The 17,989-nt window shown below is 39.3% G+C and overlaps 2 protein-coding genes across 7 annotated transcripts in view; one reads left to right on the top strand and one right to left on the bottom strand.

Annotated features, from left to right (window-relative positions):
• The window catches only part of gbf1 (golgi brefeldin A resistant guanine nucleotide exchange factor 1), a 66,315-nt gene extending 59,210 nt beyond the window's left edge, over positions 1-7,105 (top strand). Inside the window, exons 34-41 of the mRNA XM_043256111.1 lie at positions 79-281; positions 2,208-2,358; positions 2,527-2,657; positions 2,746-2,847; positions 2,926-3,039; positions 3,699-3,876; positions 3,972-4,142; positions 5,185-7,105. Of these exons, the coding sequence (XP_043112046.1) occupies positions 79-281; positions 2,208-2,358; positions 2,527-2,657; positions 2,746-2,847; positions 2,926-3,039; positions 3,699-3,876; positions 3,972-4,142; positions 5,185-5,420 (1,286 nt within the window). The 3' untranslated portion in view covers positions 5,421-7,105. The remainder of the gene's footprint in view (positions 1-78; positions 282-2,207; positions 2,359-2,526; positions 2,658-2,745; positions 2,848-2,925; positions 3,040-3,698; positions 3,877-3,971; positions 4,143-5,184) is intronic.
• Positions 7,106-8,150: 1,045 nt separating this feature from the next.
• LOC122356972 (core histone macro-H2A.2) lies at positions 8,151-15,146 on the bottom strand. 6 transcript variants are annotated; one of them, XM_043256116.1, is made up of 11 exons: positions 14,892-15,146; positions 14,484-14,605; positions 12,085-12,132; positions 11,823-12,004; positions 11,620-11,726; positions 10,623-10,811; positions 10,430-10,537; positions 9,772-9,871; positions 9,542-9,631; positions 8,940-9,114; positions 8,151-8,832 (listed from the first exon to the last, which is right to left on the bottom strand). In XM_043256116.1, the coding sequence occupies exons 4-11, from the start codon at positions 11,992-11,994 to the stop codon at positions 8,667-8,669; spliced, it is 1,107 nt and encodes a 368-aa protein (XP_043112051.1). In that variant the 5' UTR covers positions 11,995-12,004; positions 12,085-12,132; positions 14,484-14,605; positions 14,892-15,146; the 3' UTR covers positions 8,151-8,666. The 6 variants fall into 6 exon arrangements, with proteins under 6 accessions (XP_043112051.1, XP_043112052.1, XP_043112048.1 ...); XM_043256117.1 differs by having other exon boundaries at positions 12,113-12,132; XM_043256113.1 differs by having other exon boundaries at positions 12,098-12,132; positions 14,892-15,145.
• Positions 15,147-17,989: the final 2,843 nt, after the last annotated feature.

The following is a 17,989-nucleotide window of genomic DNA, read 5'->3' as shown; positions in this document are numbered from 1 at the left end:
TGGGGAGGCGTGCATTTGAAAGCTTAATTTGATTTCCCTCGTTAGTCACTCTGTTGATTGTTTCCACGCCCTCCTCAGGGTACCGCACCCACGAGAAGAAAAAGAGCCACAAATATGACTCCAAATCCAGCCGGCTCCGAAAGAAGCCACGCGAGAAGGAAGGCTCATCGAGGAGAACCAAAGTGTCCAGTCAGCGGCCCGCCCGTTCCCATAGTGACGATGAGGAGGACGAGGGCGTGCCGGCCAGTTACCACACTGTGTCTTTTCAGGTTAGTTTGGACGTAAGTACAACAGCCCTTTCCCTAATTCCTAAATCTGTCCATCTTCATGTTTAACGGTGAGGAAGAGCCATGTGATCATTTTGTTTTTGAAACACGCACTATAGAAGAAAAAGAAATGTTTATGCTGTGCAAATGTTTTTCCTGTTAGAACTATAAACTGTAGAAAAATATTATGTCAATATTAATGCAGTACATTTTTACATTGCTTAAATAAGTTTTGATAGCACAGCAAAAACTAACATGCTACTGAGACAAGCTTTATTTAATAAGTTAAATGTGAATTATTAAATAACAAATTTAATTATCAAAACTAGTCCATGTCACAATTTGACAGTCAGGTACACATTGATTTATAGTAAGCAATATCATGAAAAAAAAAAGTAAATTTTTAGGTCTCTGACAACGGCATTAAGTACTCAAGTAAAAAATTTAGAAACTGACAAATAAGACTAAACATATCTAATGTTATTAGATTTTAATAATTAGATATTAATACAAATGTGTCTGAATCTCACTGGGAAGCTGCTATTGCATTGTAATTAAGATTGTTTATTTTGTTTACATTCTTTTAAATGTTTTCATGTACTAAATTTAGCTGATTGATATAGTATACAAAAAGCTTCACATAATATGTACTTTGTATATATATATATATATATATATATATATATATATATATATATATATATATATATATATATATATATATATATATATATATATATTATTGATGTCTCAAAATCATTATCGAACGATGACCTCCGTAACAAACAGTCTGTGTATCGTGCCACCCTAATATATTTCATATATATATAAAATATATTTACGATACACAGATATAAATATACATATATATTTCTGCCTTTTGAGTTTTCTTTCTATAGACAAATGAAGCATATCACAAAAATACACTAACTCCCTTGTTTATCTGTTAAATATATTTTAAGAATTTTTTCCTTTTATGTATATGTACTGCAGATTATATATAACAATGTAATATTTAGTATTTTGACATAGGTGGGAAAAAAAGTAATTTGTACTACTGTCTGTTCAAAATAAATGAAAAGAAATCATGTGGGACCATGAACCCCGTAACAAACAGTCTGCCACCCCTAATATATTTTATATATATTTATCCCACCTATATGTCAAAATACTAAATATTACATTGTTATATATAATCTGCAGTACATATACATAAAAGGAAAAAATTCTTAAAATATATTTAACAGATAAACAAGGGAGTTAGTGTATTTTTGTGATATGCTTCATTTGTCTATAGAAAGAAAACTCAAAAGGCAGAAATATATGTATGTATATTTATATGTATATATACACAGAATATTTTGCTTAAAGCCTATTTTGTGTCTACTTTATTTTTTTTAAATCATGAATAATTTTTACACCACCTTCTAATTCTTAGTTTCTTGTTACAAATCAAATTTTTATTGCAGTAATGGAGAAAAAATATGTATTAAATATGTGAAGTACACGAGTGAGTTTTTTTTTTAAGTCAATAAATATTAATAGAAATATGCTCTTAATTATAATTTAAAATGGCATATTACAAAACTTCCTAACTAATCATATATAGCCTTATTTTTTTCTGTTTAAATATGACCCAGCATGTCTTTGTAATGTTTGCCCATGGAAGCATGCTTTCCCCATATTCATAACCTGAATAGCGCACATGAAACATGATGTCTGAACATAGTATCAAATGTATAGCATGATTTTTTTTTTTTTTTCATGTTCTTTCCACTTGTTTACCTGTCATGTCTCAGTACTGGATGTATAACAATCATTTCTATTGTCCCTATTAATAAGATGAAAGCGAGTCTGTTAGAAAAGCAAATATTCATTTAATACACTAGATATGCCCCTGAGTGTTGCGTGATTATTAAAACATCCTGTTTGCCCATGTAGTTGTTAGACCTGATGCACACACTGCACACGCGAGCCGCCGGCATCTACAGTTCATGGGCAGAGGAACAGCGCCATCTAGAGGACGCGGGCAGAAAGATTGAGGCAGACTCTCAAACACTATGGTCCAGCTGCTGGTGTCCTCTCCTTCAAGGTCAGAGACTAGCCAGAAAGCATATTAGCAAGCCTCGGTGTCAATTACAAATGATTTTGTTGCAAAATAACTGATCGTTTCATTTGTCATGTCTGATGTTATATTGAGCGCATTGAAGGAGGTAGATGTTCAGAGATGCTCTATATCTTTTATGTTTTGGCCTTTTAGGTATGGCTTGGTTGTGCTGTGATGCACGGAGGCAAGTCCGCATGCAGGCTCTCACCTACCTACAAAGGGCACTTCTTGTACACGATCTACAAACCTTGGATGCGGTGGAATGGGAGTCGTGCTTCAACAAGGTAAACTAGTTCTGTTTGGCTATATAATGTTAGTTTAACATGCATTTAAATTTTGCATATAAAACTGAGATTTCTGTCTTTTTTTCAGGTCCTGTTTCCTCTGCTGACAAAACTCCTAGACAACATCAGTCCCGCTGATGTGGGAGGTATGGAGGAGACCAGGATGAGGGCCTGCACACTGCTTTCTAAGGTCTGGCCTTAGACTTATTTTCTTCTTAATCCTAATGACTTATTTAAAGAGCGATCGTAAGTGTCTTTGTCTCCTCAGGTGTTCCTGCAGCATCTCTCTCCTCTTCTCTCTCTTCCCACATTTGCCGCCCTCTGGCTCACCATTTTAGACTTCATGGACAAGTACATGCACGCCGGCTCCAGTGACCTTCTGGTAAGATGCTCTCAACTGTATTGACTTGAAATCGCACACCTCAACATGTTCTCATCATTTTACCTTCAAGTCACCCCAAACCTGTATTATATTAACAATGGCTAAGATTTCAGCGTGTTCCTCAGCCAAGGTTTAGTATCGACTTGTTTTCTTTTCTAAACCTTGACTGTAAACATCATCTTTTTTTTTTTTAAATGTGTTTTGAATGTATTTTTTTAGCATTTTCTTCTGTTTCATGTAAGAAACGAACACATTTGGAGCTACATGGGATTTTGAAAATCTGATTGCGTTAAGACAAAGTCAACCACTCTTAATGTTCACACAAACTCAAAAGTGGGACCGTGCGTGGCAGAATATCGGATCATTGCATTGTGTCATAAAGTGACAGCAGCTGCTAATATGTCTGCATCAATATTAATCAAACAACAAAAGACATGCATACAAACACTCACTGTTTTTGACTGAACATTTGATGCTTTAAAAAGAATCAATGCACATGAAGAAGTCATGCAGTGAAGACTGGTGGGATTGTGAACCGTGTTCCTGGCTGAAATAAAATGCGATGTTTTTTTGCTATCAATCATTCCTAGATGAGATGTTCGTAGATTGTTCATTAAATCCTGAGGGCTGATGAGTCTGTGTGTGATTTTGCTGCACAGCTGGAGGCCATCCCTGAGTCTCTGAAGAACATGCTGCTGGTGATGGACACAGCAGGGATCTTTCACAGCGCAGACTCCCGTACGGGCTACTCGGATTTGTGGGAAATCACCTGGGAGAGAATTGACTGTTTCCTGCCCCGTCTGAAGGAGGAGCTCTTCAAACAGGCTGTCATCCCAGGTACTGAGCACTCAAACACACTGCTTGAGTTCAGCCATGAACAATACGGGTCTGGATTTGTTGAGCTCAAATCTTCTGCTTTGGGTTTTGTGTAGAACCTGTGTGTAATGTTCCTGTGGAGCCTGTCCCACCGCCTGCTGCCGTGACCCCGGTCTGTCCCCCTGTGCCAGCCCCCTCACCAGTGCCAGCTGCTCCCGCAGAGCCAAACATCCCCAGCAGACCCGCGTCACCTCAAGATACGCCCACACCCAGTGCCAACGGTGATCGTAAGCCACGTTTAGACACGTCTAGCTTATTGAATAGGAGTGGGTGGTGTGACGTTACTATCGGTGTAGTTCTCACTAAAGGTTTACTTCACTTTTTTAAATTTATTTAATCTAAAACAGTATATAGTACATGTATACTATATAGAGATAGTTACCATTTTTAATAAATGTTTTCTATTTTAATATACCGTATTTTAAAATGTAATTTATTCTTGTGATGGCAAAGCTGAATCTTCACATGATCCCTCAGAAATCATTCTAATATATTGATTGGGTGCTCGGGTATTATTAGTATTTAGTCATTTATTATTAGTCATTATTAACAGTTAAATAAATATATATATATATATATATATATATATATATATATATATATATATTTTAATGATTGTTGTTACTGCTTAATATTTTTTGATAAATTATAGAATTTCCATCTAATTTTAATGTATTTTTAATATATTTTTCTTTACATATACATATATTTATACATTTTTTTGTAATATTATTAATCTATTTACTGGCACATTTGATCAATTTACTGCATTCCTGCTGAATAAATTCCAAGCTTTTAGATGGTAGTACGTAGTGGTTTCCACAAAAATTGATAATGTTACTAACGATGCACAAAATTCATTTTATTCATGATCACATGATACTGAAGAATGGAGTAATGATGCAGAATAATTACTTTAATAGTATATTTCAAAACTGAACTGAACTTTATTTCAAATTTGCAATCACATTTCACAAAATTATTGTTTTTACTGGTTTTTTTATATATATTTGAACAAATATATGCAGCCTTGGTGAGCATAAATAATGATGATTTTAAAATAATGATGATTTAAAAATAATTGGCAGTTTAGTATGTGGAAGCTGATACATTTGAGTCTAAAGAGCTCTAAAGAATCAGTTCTTAATTCTAAAGAACATTTATGTACACGTTTTTAGGTCACACCAATGCATAGTTTCTATTGTGTATCAAAATATGTATTTTCCCCTCAATGAAAATCGTCAAAATTGCTTTCTTTCCTCTGTGCAGGATCAGACAGATCATCTCCAGTTCCTCCCTCAACTCCTCCGATGCCCACTCCATCGAAGATATGTCCCCCCGAGTCCCCTCCGCCGCCTCTGAGCCAGTCTCCGCTCATCCTGCAGCCCCTCGCTTCTCCGCTGCAGGTGGGCGTCCCGCCGATGTCCCTGCCAATCATCCTGAACCCAGCCCTCATAGAGGCTACCTCGCCCGTGCCCCTGCTGCCCCGGCCCACCACCGACTGACCTGCCCCTCAAACATCAGCCCAAAGAGTGCCGCCACGTCTGACCGGACTGTTCTCCTGCACGTGTGCACTCGCTGTAGCCCACGCTATTAAATTATGTAACAGCGGGACCTGGAAGAAGAGCGCGCGAGAGGACATTGACATGCATGGCTGCCTCGCCGCTTCAAAAACATCAAAGCATCTCCCAAACCGCTCCGATTTGAATGTCCTTCAGCTAGAGATGTTACATAGATGACCGTATTTATTCAAAACGGGAAGGTGCCACCCTGGAGGGACGGTTCATTATTGATGGGACTGGATTCCGGTCGGGTTAAGAGCAGATTCGAGTGCATCAGAACTGGGTTGTTACTCGGGCAGTGATCACAGAGAATGGCTGATGGGAAGTGGGTCCAGCTAATGAAGGCGTGAAAAAAACATACATTAGTGTTGAAGCTTTTATCACCGCTCCGGCTTAATAAAACTGTACAGTACGATGAAGAAAACGTAATTTATTTTGAAAATTCATATTGTTTCTTATCGTGGCTTTTACACTTTAATTACATAGTTTTGCCGTAAATTGCTCTGGAGGAAACAGTCAGATGTAGCCACGTAATGTTTGCCATCGATGGTTCATTAGGGAGAAAACTGAAAGCATAGTTCACCCACACATCAAAACATCATCACGTACTCGCCCTGTTGTTTCAAACCCGTATGAATTTCTTCTGTTGTAAGTTGGAAAGCGAGCATTGCCATCAGTTGACTTTCTATTGCATGGACCAAAACATTTCTTTAAACATCTCTGATGTTCCACGGAAGAAGGAAAGTCTTTCAGGTTTGGGGCAACGTGAGGGTGAGTAAATCATGTGCATTTTTGGGTGAACCGTCTTTTTACGTCCATTTTTATTTGGCTAAAAACAACAAAATATTGTTTGTTTTGATGACGCCGCGTAATTATCATGCATCCGTACAACATTCCAGATACACCGCTGATGTTTTCAACTAAGCGAACCAGCTTAACTCTGTAAGTCAGGTTTTTTTTTTATTTTGATGGGTATTATTTTATTCGTAACTTGTCTTAAAGAGAGGTGGTTTTGTTGTGCGTGTACATCGCTAAGGCACTACTGCTCTTTATAGCTTTCCTTCACAAGGATTTCTCCTGGAAAATACTAAAATTCTTCCAAATATATCTTTCTTTCTATTAACTGTATCCCTTTATTGTGGTGATCTCGGCTCTGGAAGTTTACAGACCACTTTTAGTTTGCTATGAATTAATGCTTCACGAGAAGTAGATCTCAGAAGAGAACTATAAAATTCACTAATATAAAAGTATAATAGCTCTCAGACCTGCACCTCCTTCCATCAGCCAAGACCACCCACGAGCAATCAAGTGCATTTAGCGATCAGCGTTTGACCTGAGACTTATGCTATGTTTGGATCAGTACCGAGACTGTAGCGTTTTTTTTTGAGGAGAGATACTGTAATTTAACAGCAGATCAATGTTCACACCATCACAGACGTAGGAGGTGGATCTGGACAGATGGACGTTTTCTTTTCTTTGTATGTGCACTTGTTGTACTGCATTGTTAGATACATCAGGAGCTAATTCTGTAGTCAACAGGTAATTCAATGAAAATAATCTGTATATATATATATGAATAAAAGTTAATGTACTTTTTACAATGTAATAAATATGGTAAAATATCCTAATCCTGTGCCATTGATTTTCTCTTTCGTGTCAGTTGTTTTATTGCTTTATTTAATTAGAATAATTAGAAAATTAAGTGTAAAAATGTCAAATCTGTTATTCGTTCGGCCTGAAGAAATGTAAATTTTTTTTATTTTTTAGTCAGAGGAAATCAACGGTTTCGGTTACCTGCAATGTCAGGTTTGGTATGGCGTGAGGGTGAGTAAACGCTGATCATTTCCTTTTTTTGTGTCGACTATCCATTTAATCTGCAGTGCGTTTGGATACCGCCAAGCTCCTTAAAAAAGCGAAAGAAATCCATATCATGTGACCAGCGAAAATCCTTGAGGGATTTTTCAGCTGCATAATCTTTCAAGAAATGTCAGAGAAAATGAGATTAGGCTTTCCGGCGAACTTTTTCGGATCTTCACAACTTGTATTTTGCATGTTTCTATCCACCTTTTTTTCCGTAAGAACAGGCGCGGCCATTTCTATATTTTGTGTGAAGCTTCCGGTCCGCATTTAACTGGGCAATACAGCTAGTTTTGCAAACTGTTGTCCTGCCATATTATTTTAACGTATTATCCTAAATATAAACACATTGGTTTGTCGAGCAAATGGCTGTGGGTAGAAGGGATAGGAGGCAAGTAATGAAATTTTATTTTCTACCCACTAGATAAGTTTTAATAAAACAAACTTACTCTAATCTACACGCGCCCCAATGTCCTTCTAGCCAGTTTTACCCATAGACATAACTGAAATAAAATAAATTAAATGGGGGTTTGGAAGTACATGACTGAACAAATGCTGAAAAGTTTTTAAAATATAACTTCCTCGCCTTCATGTCATTCCAAACCTATATGACTGACTTTCTTCTGTGGAAAAAATGTTGTTTTGTTTTTTATATCCACACACAATTGAAAAGAACTGAAACTGTTTAGCTGCCAACATTTATTCCAGATATCTTTCATGTTCTGCAGAATAAAGCAAGTCATAAAGGTTTGGCACGACTCTAGCGTAAGTGAATGAATTCATAATTGGGTGAATGGAAAAAGAGAGCTCAACCTGTGGTGTAAAACATTTTTTTATTTCAAAGCAGAACAAGAAACACTTTTTTTTTTTTGTTTGATAAACCAAAATGGTCAGAAACCACACATGATATCTAGCCAAAAACAACGGTCAAAAGTTCAACTCTGAACATGGAATGTAAAAACAAGATTATTCTAAGGATAAAAATGGCAAACGATGAAGATTAAGTTGATCTAGTCTAAATGAATGTCTTTTCTTTAAAGGAGAACAGTGAAACATAAATGTGTACAGTACATCACTCACAAATATCCTTGTTTAAACACCTTCAAATAATCTGTTGTCAAAAACATATACCTACAACATCTTTCACCAAGCTGCACTACACTCCACTTAGTACGCTCCTACTAGCCTGGATGCACTCTCCGCTAAAGCTCACGTTCAACTCATTTCACCTTCCCACGACGTCGAGGCCGACGAAAACAGTCAAAGCCAAGCTAAAACGGAGCTGCATCGAGGCGTTACACTTTCAAAAGAAATCAAACCCACGACTCGACATCACTTGGCGTCCATCTTTGCCATCTCCTGCAGGTATATCCCAATACTCTCGCTGTCAAACAGAACAAAGTAAATGTTCTTCAGAGAGGAGGTGGTTGCCGAGACAAAATGGTTGGAAATGGCCTTCAGTATTAGCTGGGCTGCCGTCTGCTTTGGAAAACCATTTCTGATGGAACAAAAATCAAAGAGGTGAGACGGTTTCTCCACACATTTGCACGGAAACAGCCATGCGCCGTATCAACTAGTTAACTATCCGTGATGGTGCTTGCTCACCGTCCGGCGGGTAGCGAAGGGAAGGCCACCGACTTGAGCTTCTTCTCCTCGGCAGCAGACAGACAGTTCTTGACGGTTTTCTCCAGCTGATCTTCGCACTTCTCTGAACCCCACTGAGGAACGTGACAATGGATGATGAAACGTGCTGCCATCCCATTGGCTTGGCTCACAGCCACTGCAGAGCAGAGGGAATAAGAACCGCTCTAGTCACAACGGCAGAAACGTCTTACTTCAGGATCTACAGGGGATTTCCACACTTTTTGATCAAAAAAAGAAAGGACTGAGAGAACGAAGTCCTTGTTTTGGGCTGATTCTTTACGGTACACCAGGTAAAAATCTCTCCAGAACACTTCTTAGTGTACAAATGTCTCCAAGCTATGAAAATCTTCACTTACTACTTTTCCATGCAAGGTAATGATCCTAAAATTCCTGGTATCGCTAAGGTTTCCATGAAGGCTGTACTACTTTTTTTTTTTTTTTTTTCCTACATTAAAATATTTAACAAGGCCATTTCCTGCCCCTTTGAACACTGTAGAGCACACGCTCACTAATTCGAGTCTGCTTTCTGTCTGCTTGTGTCAAGAAATGTGAGAGACTCCAACCTGATGCGACCTCCAAAGGACCCTGGCTTTTTCTCAGCTCCTTGACGGTCTCTAGAAAATCTTTTCCCCCAGCTTTCTCCAGAGCGTTACCTGTGTTACAACACGGAAAATACATCAGCGTTGGCCACACATTTCAATATTCAGGCAAACTGACACTTGCTACACACATCTAGCAAATGTAATTGGCAGTAATGTAGCAGCAGCAGCTAACAGCGGTGTAATGCACTGACCGATTCCCTCTTTCAGGTCAATCTCTGCGTTCGTGGGGTTGATGATTCCCTCCACTTTGATCGTGCCGATTTTGCTGATTTCGCTCTCTGTAAGGGACAGCTGATAAACAAACCACAATAACTCAACATTGCATTAAGTTCTAAATCACCAGTGTATTACCATGAAAACAGGAAAAATATACATTCACCAATACACGATTTTACTGCCTCTATGATCCAAACTGTAAACATTGTGATCATCTTGAGGTGATTTCATTTATAATTGATTGCATTTAGGCTAAAAGGCTAATATCAAGGTTCAACTGTATGAACATTTATTTTACAGATTTTTAAAATCGAAATTCCAAATTTGAGTACATATTCAAATTTTCAAAATTCAAACGTTCAATCAAAACTTTATATATTATCATATATATCAGCTTTATATTTGCCAACTACCACAACTGCTGTCTAAGATTTAAAAAACTCCTCAAACAATTAATATCGCCCACAAGTTCTACATTTCTGTAATTCTGTCCAAAATGTCAATTCGAAGATGCAACAGTGGAAAATATATGTAGGTAAATCCCGAAACCTTCTAATGTGTGCTGTAAGAGTTAAAAGAAGCCGAAAAAGCAACGAGTTCTTGGTAACGTGTAAGAAGCACAGCTGTTTCCACCTTTTGTCCAAGGAACAAGCTTTTCGCAGAGAGGATAGTAAATCCCTCTCCTGGTCCGTCTTCCACTGTTGTGTTGGCATCTGCTTCTTTGTCATTCTCTGTGCTTTTCTGCATGACAGAAACACTTTTTTTAGTATTCTCACAGACGAACAGGGTCCCAGAGCAACAGGTGTGTGACGCTGACTGCACGCACTTTGGGTTTGCGTCCTGGTTTTCCTTTGCTCTTTTTGCTGGGTTTCTTGATGGGTTTCCGGTTCTCCCTCTTCTCTGGAACGGTCACCTGAGTCTCCACTTTCACCCTGCCTCCTCTCTTCTTGGAGAGAAGCTCAGGGTGGATGCGAGGCAGAACGCCGCCATTTGATATGGTCACCCCTCTGAGCAACTGTTCAGTAACACAGAAAAACTCACTAATGGCGACAAGGACCAGAAACATTAAGCAAAGCCACGCTGTGAAAAGAAACATCTCATGCTTTCCAAAGCTGCATTTATTTGATCAAAAATACAGTAAACCTGTAATATTATGGGAATGATATTGTAATTTTAAACTACTTTTCCTTTTCTTTTTCCCTGTAATAAAAGCTTAAATGCCCAGTCTTCAGGAATCTTTCTAATATGCTGATTTGCGTCTTGTACGACTGTTAAGATTGAAAACAGGTTTTCCTGCTTCATATAGACTGCTTTATAAAAGCTTGGAGTAAGGCAGATTTATTAATTAAAAATAAATACTTGCATTTCAACTAAATGTCTTCCTTTCTACTCAAAGTATCCCGAGAAAGGCGCGTGCATGTTCTCACAAAAACAATAAGCATAAAAAATGAAGATTAATAACAATAATAAATTGCTGACGTATCATGCAACACTGAAGACTGTAGCAATGATGCTGAAAATACAGCTTTGTATCATAAAAATAGTTATGTTTTAAAACGATTAAAATAGAAAGGTTTTAAACTGATAACATTTCACAATATTGCTCTTTTTACTGTATTTTCGATCAAATAAATGCAGCTTTGGTGAGCACACGAGACCAAAAACGTTGTTATTCCAAACTTTTGACCAGTAGTAGATATATTAATGTTGCGCATCCTAGCTAGTCTTAAAGCGCACTACTTTGGCACAAAAAAAGTAGTTTTTGGACACAAAGACGGTGCCAAACATTAACCCCAGCCGACCTCAGTCACGTCATTCATTACCTGGTTGAGCTCCTCATCGTTGGCCACGGCCAGCTTGATGTGTCTCGGAGTGATTCTCCCCTTCTTGTTGTCTCTCGCTGCGTTTCCAGCCAACTCCAAGATCTCAGCTACAAAAACATCGGCGCAGCAGAGTCTCTCAAAACAGTAATACAACTAAACGATTGGATAATGGGTTTTTTGGTATTTCGCTCCACGGTTCCCACCTGCTAAGTACTCGATGACGGCTGCCATGTAGACGGGGGCGCCCATGCCGATGCGATACTTATGGGTTCCTGTGCGCAAGTAACGCATCATCCTCCCGACGGGAAAAATGACCCCTGCCCGGGCAGAACGAGACAGCTTGGTGATCTTCTTCTTTCCTCCTCTGGCTGACATCCTGCCTTTTCTGTGGAGAAAAAAAATCAACCGTTTGTCCCGTCGTCGTTTGATCAAGGTAACAATCCTGGTAATGAAAGCGTCAGAGACCGAGCGGGCCCACCTCCTCTTGACTCACAGTGCCACTGGATGGAGTACCTACGGAGAAACCGAAACAAAACCATTGACTCATTAACATCTCTGAATGTGAACTCGACAGACTCCATCTGCTTCGACAGATGACGCTCTCGCGCGCTCCTATAGACGTTAATGACTAGATTAGCCTGGGAAACGAAGCTAATACGTAGACACGTTTAAAAGGTTACGGCTTTCTGGCCACCGTTTAAGCCCTTTTCGATCCATTGACTTTCCCGTCTGGATAACTCTGCAGGTTTGCATGAAGGTATAACCAAAAAAATCCGAACATAACATATCGATCGCTTGGCTGAAATCAAAGAGCACAAGCTTCAAAGCTGCAACGTTGACTGAAAGTGATGGAGATGGAGCATTTAGGCCTGCACGTCTTCAAAACATTAACCTTTGTCGTGCAGCGCGTTGTATTATACGTTAAAACCAAATCCTGAGGGCGACGTAATAACCGTTTTCTTTCGGTATCCAAAGACGATGCTTAAATTGCAGTGAAGAGTGTAAAACTAGTGCTTGGAAAGAAAACAAAAAACAATTGGGCTGCATCTGAAATCGCAAACTTCCTCACTATGCAGTAAGAAAGCGGTTATCTGTTGCTCCCAGGATTCAGTCAACTTGTAAATTGACGCTGAAAGTCACGTGACACCGACCCCATGTCCTCTAGAAGACATACTCCATTCATACTCCACACATACTACTGTTACACTCGTGCTGTACAAAACACACATTTTAGCGGTCACAAGGTAATTAATTACTTATTCAAAGTATGCGCTCGAGAGAGTAGCGTTACGCGATTTCGGAAGCAGCCTTGGGCGCCATCTTGTGAAGAAAAGGGATATGAATACTTTAAAGCAGATTTTGACGTAAATATTATGCCTGCAATCAATCGCATGTCCTTTTAAAGAACCCGAAAAGTTGATAATGAAACGTATTTTGCTATATTATGGACCTCGTTTTATATATATATATATATATATATATATATATATATATATATATATATATATATATAATTTTTAAGTACACTTATAATACTGTACTTTGTTTTAGATCACCTTTGCATCAAATTTGAAAAAAAAAAAAAAACAATATAGAGCAGTGGTATGTTAAATGTAATAGCGTTCTCTTCTGATATAATCTCTCTTCTTTATAATTCCATCTCAATTCTTTTTTTCTTTTTTTTTTGAAAGTCATGAAAACACTCTTGGGAAAACGGGAATGCAAAAAAAAATGTATTTGTGTTTCTGCGATGTGAAAAAGGTCCATTATTATTATATATTAATTACAAAATATACGTTAAGCATAATTTTCTAATAGATAAAAAAGTTAAATAAAAAGGTAAGGTAAAAACAGCAACAAACGAGCAAGATACAGAATGACTTAAACTGGAGAAAGATACATAAATTGTATATTGGGTTCCTGATTAATAGGTTTTTATGTCTTTTTTTTTTGCATAGCCGTTAATTAGCAGGATAACGCAGGCTATCTTTTTTTCATGAATGAAATGTGACCTGGACCCGTTATTCGCAGGTTTCGTGAGATTTATCCACGTAAAACAGTTGAAGCACTGCATGCTATAAGGTGTTTTATGCACGTTGACCGTTGCACACACAGTTTTTATTCATTTGTTTATTTAGCTGACCCAAAAAAAGCCTGAAAACCGGACCGTTTCGCCCAACTGCACAAACATGACCCGGGGTCTGCGACTGTCTGCGCGGCAGCAGCGCGTCCCTCAGCCCGCGGCGACCCCGCGCTGCCATCGCGAATTAAAGGCGCAGCGCGTCTTTTAAGATAAACAGCGGACGTTCATAAACACGGCGCGCGATTCCTCCCCGCTATAAAAAGTTTCGCCTCAAATATGTGCGACAAAAGACCCGCCTCCTGCCAGCAACGGCGCGTTAACACCATTATATTCAGTCGGGATGCGGTACGTGATCGCAAGGCCGTCGCCAAATCCAACGCGTACGATCAAAGGCCTCGCCTTAACTTCGCCGCTTCTCCGCTAAAACGCGCGCGAAAACACGGACACGTCCGTGCAGCAAACGCGTCGTGCACAAATTCGCAATCGTGTTTTTTTAAACCCCGCTCCTCCCACACCAGCTCACCCCCCATTTTGTTTTTTTTGTTTTTTTTTTTTTTTACCCCGCCGCATTTACATACAGTAAAACATCGCAAGCGAGTGATGCGTTTCGACGCGACGCGACCGCAACGTTGTTGTTCTAATCGACGCATCCGCGAGCGTTCGGCTTCGTGTTTTTAAAATGCGAACGCCGTCGTTCCGTCGCGCGCGCGCGCCGCGTACGGTGCGTTCGCATGCGTCGCATCGCGCGCTTATCAGCTCGATATCTCGTGCCAATATTTACCTGTTTGTTCTCTACAAATGCGTCATGTACGAAATATATCTGTCCTCTGACAGGCGCGAATAAGGAGGAGTTCCTGGTCTTATTCCTATTCACTGTCCTTGTGCGCCGAGCCTCTGCTGTTCCTTAAAAAAAAAAAATTACAGAGAGAGAGAGAGACACACCGCGAAAAACTACAGCAGCCAGTACCACCGTGCTGTCGATGGAGGCAGGCTTTAGGCTGCTGCTGCTTCTCATTTAAAAAACATCGCATTCGAGATATGAAATGCATTACGGCGCGGCCGATGCGACCCGCGCCAAATGCACCTTTAAGCGAATACGGGATGCGTTTGTGTGGGTATCATGCATTTATCGTGATCATTAATTAATTCGCCACAGACAGCTGCAGGTGACTGGGAGATTGACACTTACTGTAAAAATCTCTCTTCACCTGGTCTCTACGCGATGGCGTGCCGATCTTCGTTCATTTTCACCTCTCCTAATGAACTCGGTCGGATGCGCGCTTTTGAAAAAAAAAATTAACCTCACGCGCTCCGCTTAAAAATCGGACCTCTTCATTGCGAGTTAGGATGGCCGTGCAGCTGCTCGGTTCTGATATAACGGCCTGTTTCGATGGCGTTTAGCGCCCGCGCAACCCGTGCTAGACCGAACCGGTTCTGCAGAGGGCAGTCGGAGACCGGGATCGGGACGCGCCGCCGTGCCGCGGAGCTCCGCTGGAGGGCGCTGCTGCATTGAGCTCGCTTACAGGACGCTCTCCCCGGAGCCCGGCGGACGCGGAGCGGCGGTGCTCTCTGGGAAGAACCAGAAGCAAACATTAACTTTTCATGTACATTTCGAGCACGCGCGTTGAGCTGTGTTTTAAAAGCTGGTTTACGGGACTGCGAGAAACGGCTTAAATCATTAGATTTGATGCTTTCGTCCAAAATATCGCCTGCAAAAGGTGTTTTAATTTTTTTTAATGCCATGGACTCCCAAACAGGATCATGGTTAAAGGGTAGCTGTGTATTTAGAAGACCTAAATTATACTGTGAATGATTTATTATTATAATTATTGTTCCGGTTACTGTCCTTGTTGTGAGCAGGCCCTTAATGTACAAGATTTTTGTTATTCTTTAGCCATGTCCATAGAGATTTATATATATATATATATATATATATATATATATATATATATATATATATATATATATATATATATAAGGTATGTCTAAAAATGAACATATACAATTTTTTCTGTTAAAATAACAAACACAGCGAGCGATTTCCAAATGTTAAATGTTTAAGTGACAGCGAAAATAAACAAATAATCTTTTTAAAAACTACAAATACGAAGGAAGGCTGAGTCTGTAGTAACCATCGTGTGGCAGATTCCTTACTCCGCCACAGAGAGGCTTTGGAAATGATTTCCGCAGCCCTGCGCACTCTTTTGGGGCATCTTTCAGGGATAAAGTGAGGCTTGCCTTCAGAGCGGGCCCAAGAGGATGCTGGGAAGAGCGACATGCGTGCTCTTAGTCAGCAGAGCCAGACTGAATTATCTAAACACCTGGTTCCAGCGATCTAAACAAAGAAGTGGTGATGACTGGACCTGGTCTTCAGGGGCCCTCGGCTCCAGCATCTCGGTGATACTGAGCTCAAATAGAAGCATGACATACGCTTACCAATAAAAGTCAGTCTGTCTCAGCTCTGGGGATGTTTAGAGAAATCACACCCTCTTTGAGTGCTGCATCAGCAAGCTGGAGAGAAAGAGCCTTTATTTGAATAATGCAAGCTGAATGTAAATACAGACAGTACGCTTACTTGGGGTGAAATCAGACTTCTTAAAATATACATCTTAGAGTATAACATGACAGAAATTGCAATCTGTGTTACGTGCAAAATGATGCTGTTTTTTTTATGTTTTCCATCTGTGTTGTCTTATAGCCATTTGGTGTCTTGACACTGAATTAATTTTTTCTACTTATTTTAGCACTTTTCCAAGTAATATGCAACTGATATATATATATGTATATATATATATATATATATATATATATATATATATATATATATATATATATATATATACACACACACACACACACTGTGTACTGTATATATATATATATATATATATATATATATATATATATATATATATATATATATCAGTATTAAATAAAATAGCACCCCCTTTAAACAATTTGTTTACAGTTATTAAACAATATCAAATACTAATTTTCTTATGTAAATACATTTTTAATTCCATTATAATTATTATGTTTATTCTATATTAATATTATTATTATTAATATTTTAACAGTTTCACACGCTGGCCAAAATAATAGATCACTAGTATTTTCACCAGCTAAAAATGTTTTAAGTGAGTAATTTTTTATCTTTTAGTGTGTCAGTAGGAAATATCAGTTTACTGATATCAGTTTCCAAGCATTTATTTTGCTATTAATTTTAATAATCCAGTGAGATGTTTGTCTGACAACAACCACAGAGATCAGATGTCTGTCATGAAGAAACAGAGCAAACTCAGGCCGATTAAATCTCAAAAAACTGGGACAATGTCTCCAAGATGCTTCAAGAAACCAACCTAAAAAGCTACAGTACTAATGCAAGTTTACAGTGAGGATACTGTCAAAAATCACGTCATTATTCTTTTCTTTATCAATTGATTTCTATCATCTAATTAAAATCAACATTCGGTGAGCACCGTTTGCAGGGTCAAGGATTATTTCCTTCAAAATATTTTTTTAAGACGACATTAAAGACTGTTGATGTTGTTTGTGACGGGTCCTTAACAGGAGCAACCTGTCCTGCCAACGGCATATTTAAAAAAACTCATCAGCAAAAAAAACCCATCAAGCACCTCCGGCGTGGCTACCTTTGCCAGGTATTTTTAGGCCTCAGACAAGCAGGCGATGTGCGTCTCTCTCTCCCAGACCACAGTCCACAAAAAGAGCCACCCTCGGGGATGCTGTGAATAGCCCCGCTTCTGTTTAACCCGTCCCTCTAAGGTCCAGTGTCATTGCAAAAGACCCTTTCGAAAATCCCAAGACAGACAGAGCGGTACGGAGAGAGAGAAAGATAGCGAGGGTAACAGAGGAAGAGTCTCGGTTTACACTCAAAGGGGGCTGTCGTGTCAAAATAGGCCTTCAGAGTGGCGACAAACCCTGGGCCACCGACCTTACCCCTTTGCCAAGCTGAACATTCCTGCCGGATATTTTTAGAGGTGGCATTTAAAGTTGGCAGCGTATCAACTCCCAGGCAATCTGCAGTATTTCCTGTTCCTGTGAAAGAGGGAGGTCTGGGACACAAATGCCCACCCAGACAGGGCCCGTCTGAAAATAGACTTGTCATTTTTATAATTTTTTGACGTGTAAATGAGAAAAACCAGCACATTTTGTGTCGTGCCGAAGCGGAGCGTTGTTGACGCTGCTGTTCAATACTGAACGAGATGAACTGTGGGCCTGGTCCAACCTGAACCAGGGTTAAATACACGCACTCATGTAGATCTGTGA

Source organism: Puntigrus tetrazona, chromosome 13, assembly GCF_018831695.1.
Source record: "Puntigrus tetrazona isolate hp1 chromosome 13, ASM1883169v1, whole genome shotgun sequence".
Taxonomy (NCBI): domain Eukaryota; kingdom Metazoa; phylum Chordata; class Actinopteri; order Cypriniformes; family Cyprinidae; genus Puntigrus; species Puntigrus tetrazona.
Note: the sequence above shows the minus strand (reverse complement) of the source record. Positions and strands in the feature narration are given on the sequence as shown.

Excerpts from the sequence above, each read along its gene's own strand:
- LOC122356972 (XM_043256116.1), bottom strand. The coding sequence starts at position 11,994 with ATGTCAGCCAGAGGAGGAAAGAAGAAGATCACCAAGCTGTCTCGTTCT. Across the intron at positions 10,538-10,622 it reads AACCAGGACGCAAACCCAAA|AAAAGCACAGAGAATGACAA; the intron begins GTGCGTGCAGTC and ends TCTGTCATGCAG. Across the intron at positions 9,872-10,429 it reads GCTTGTTCCTTGGACAAAAG|CTGTCCCTTACAGAGAGCGA; the intron begins GTGGAAACAGCT and ends TTTGTTTATCAG.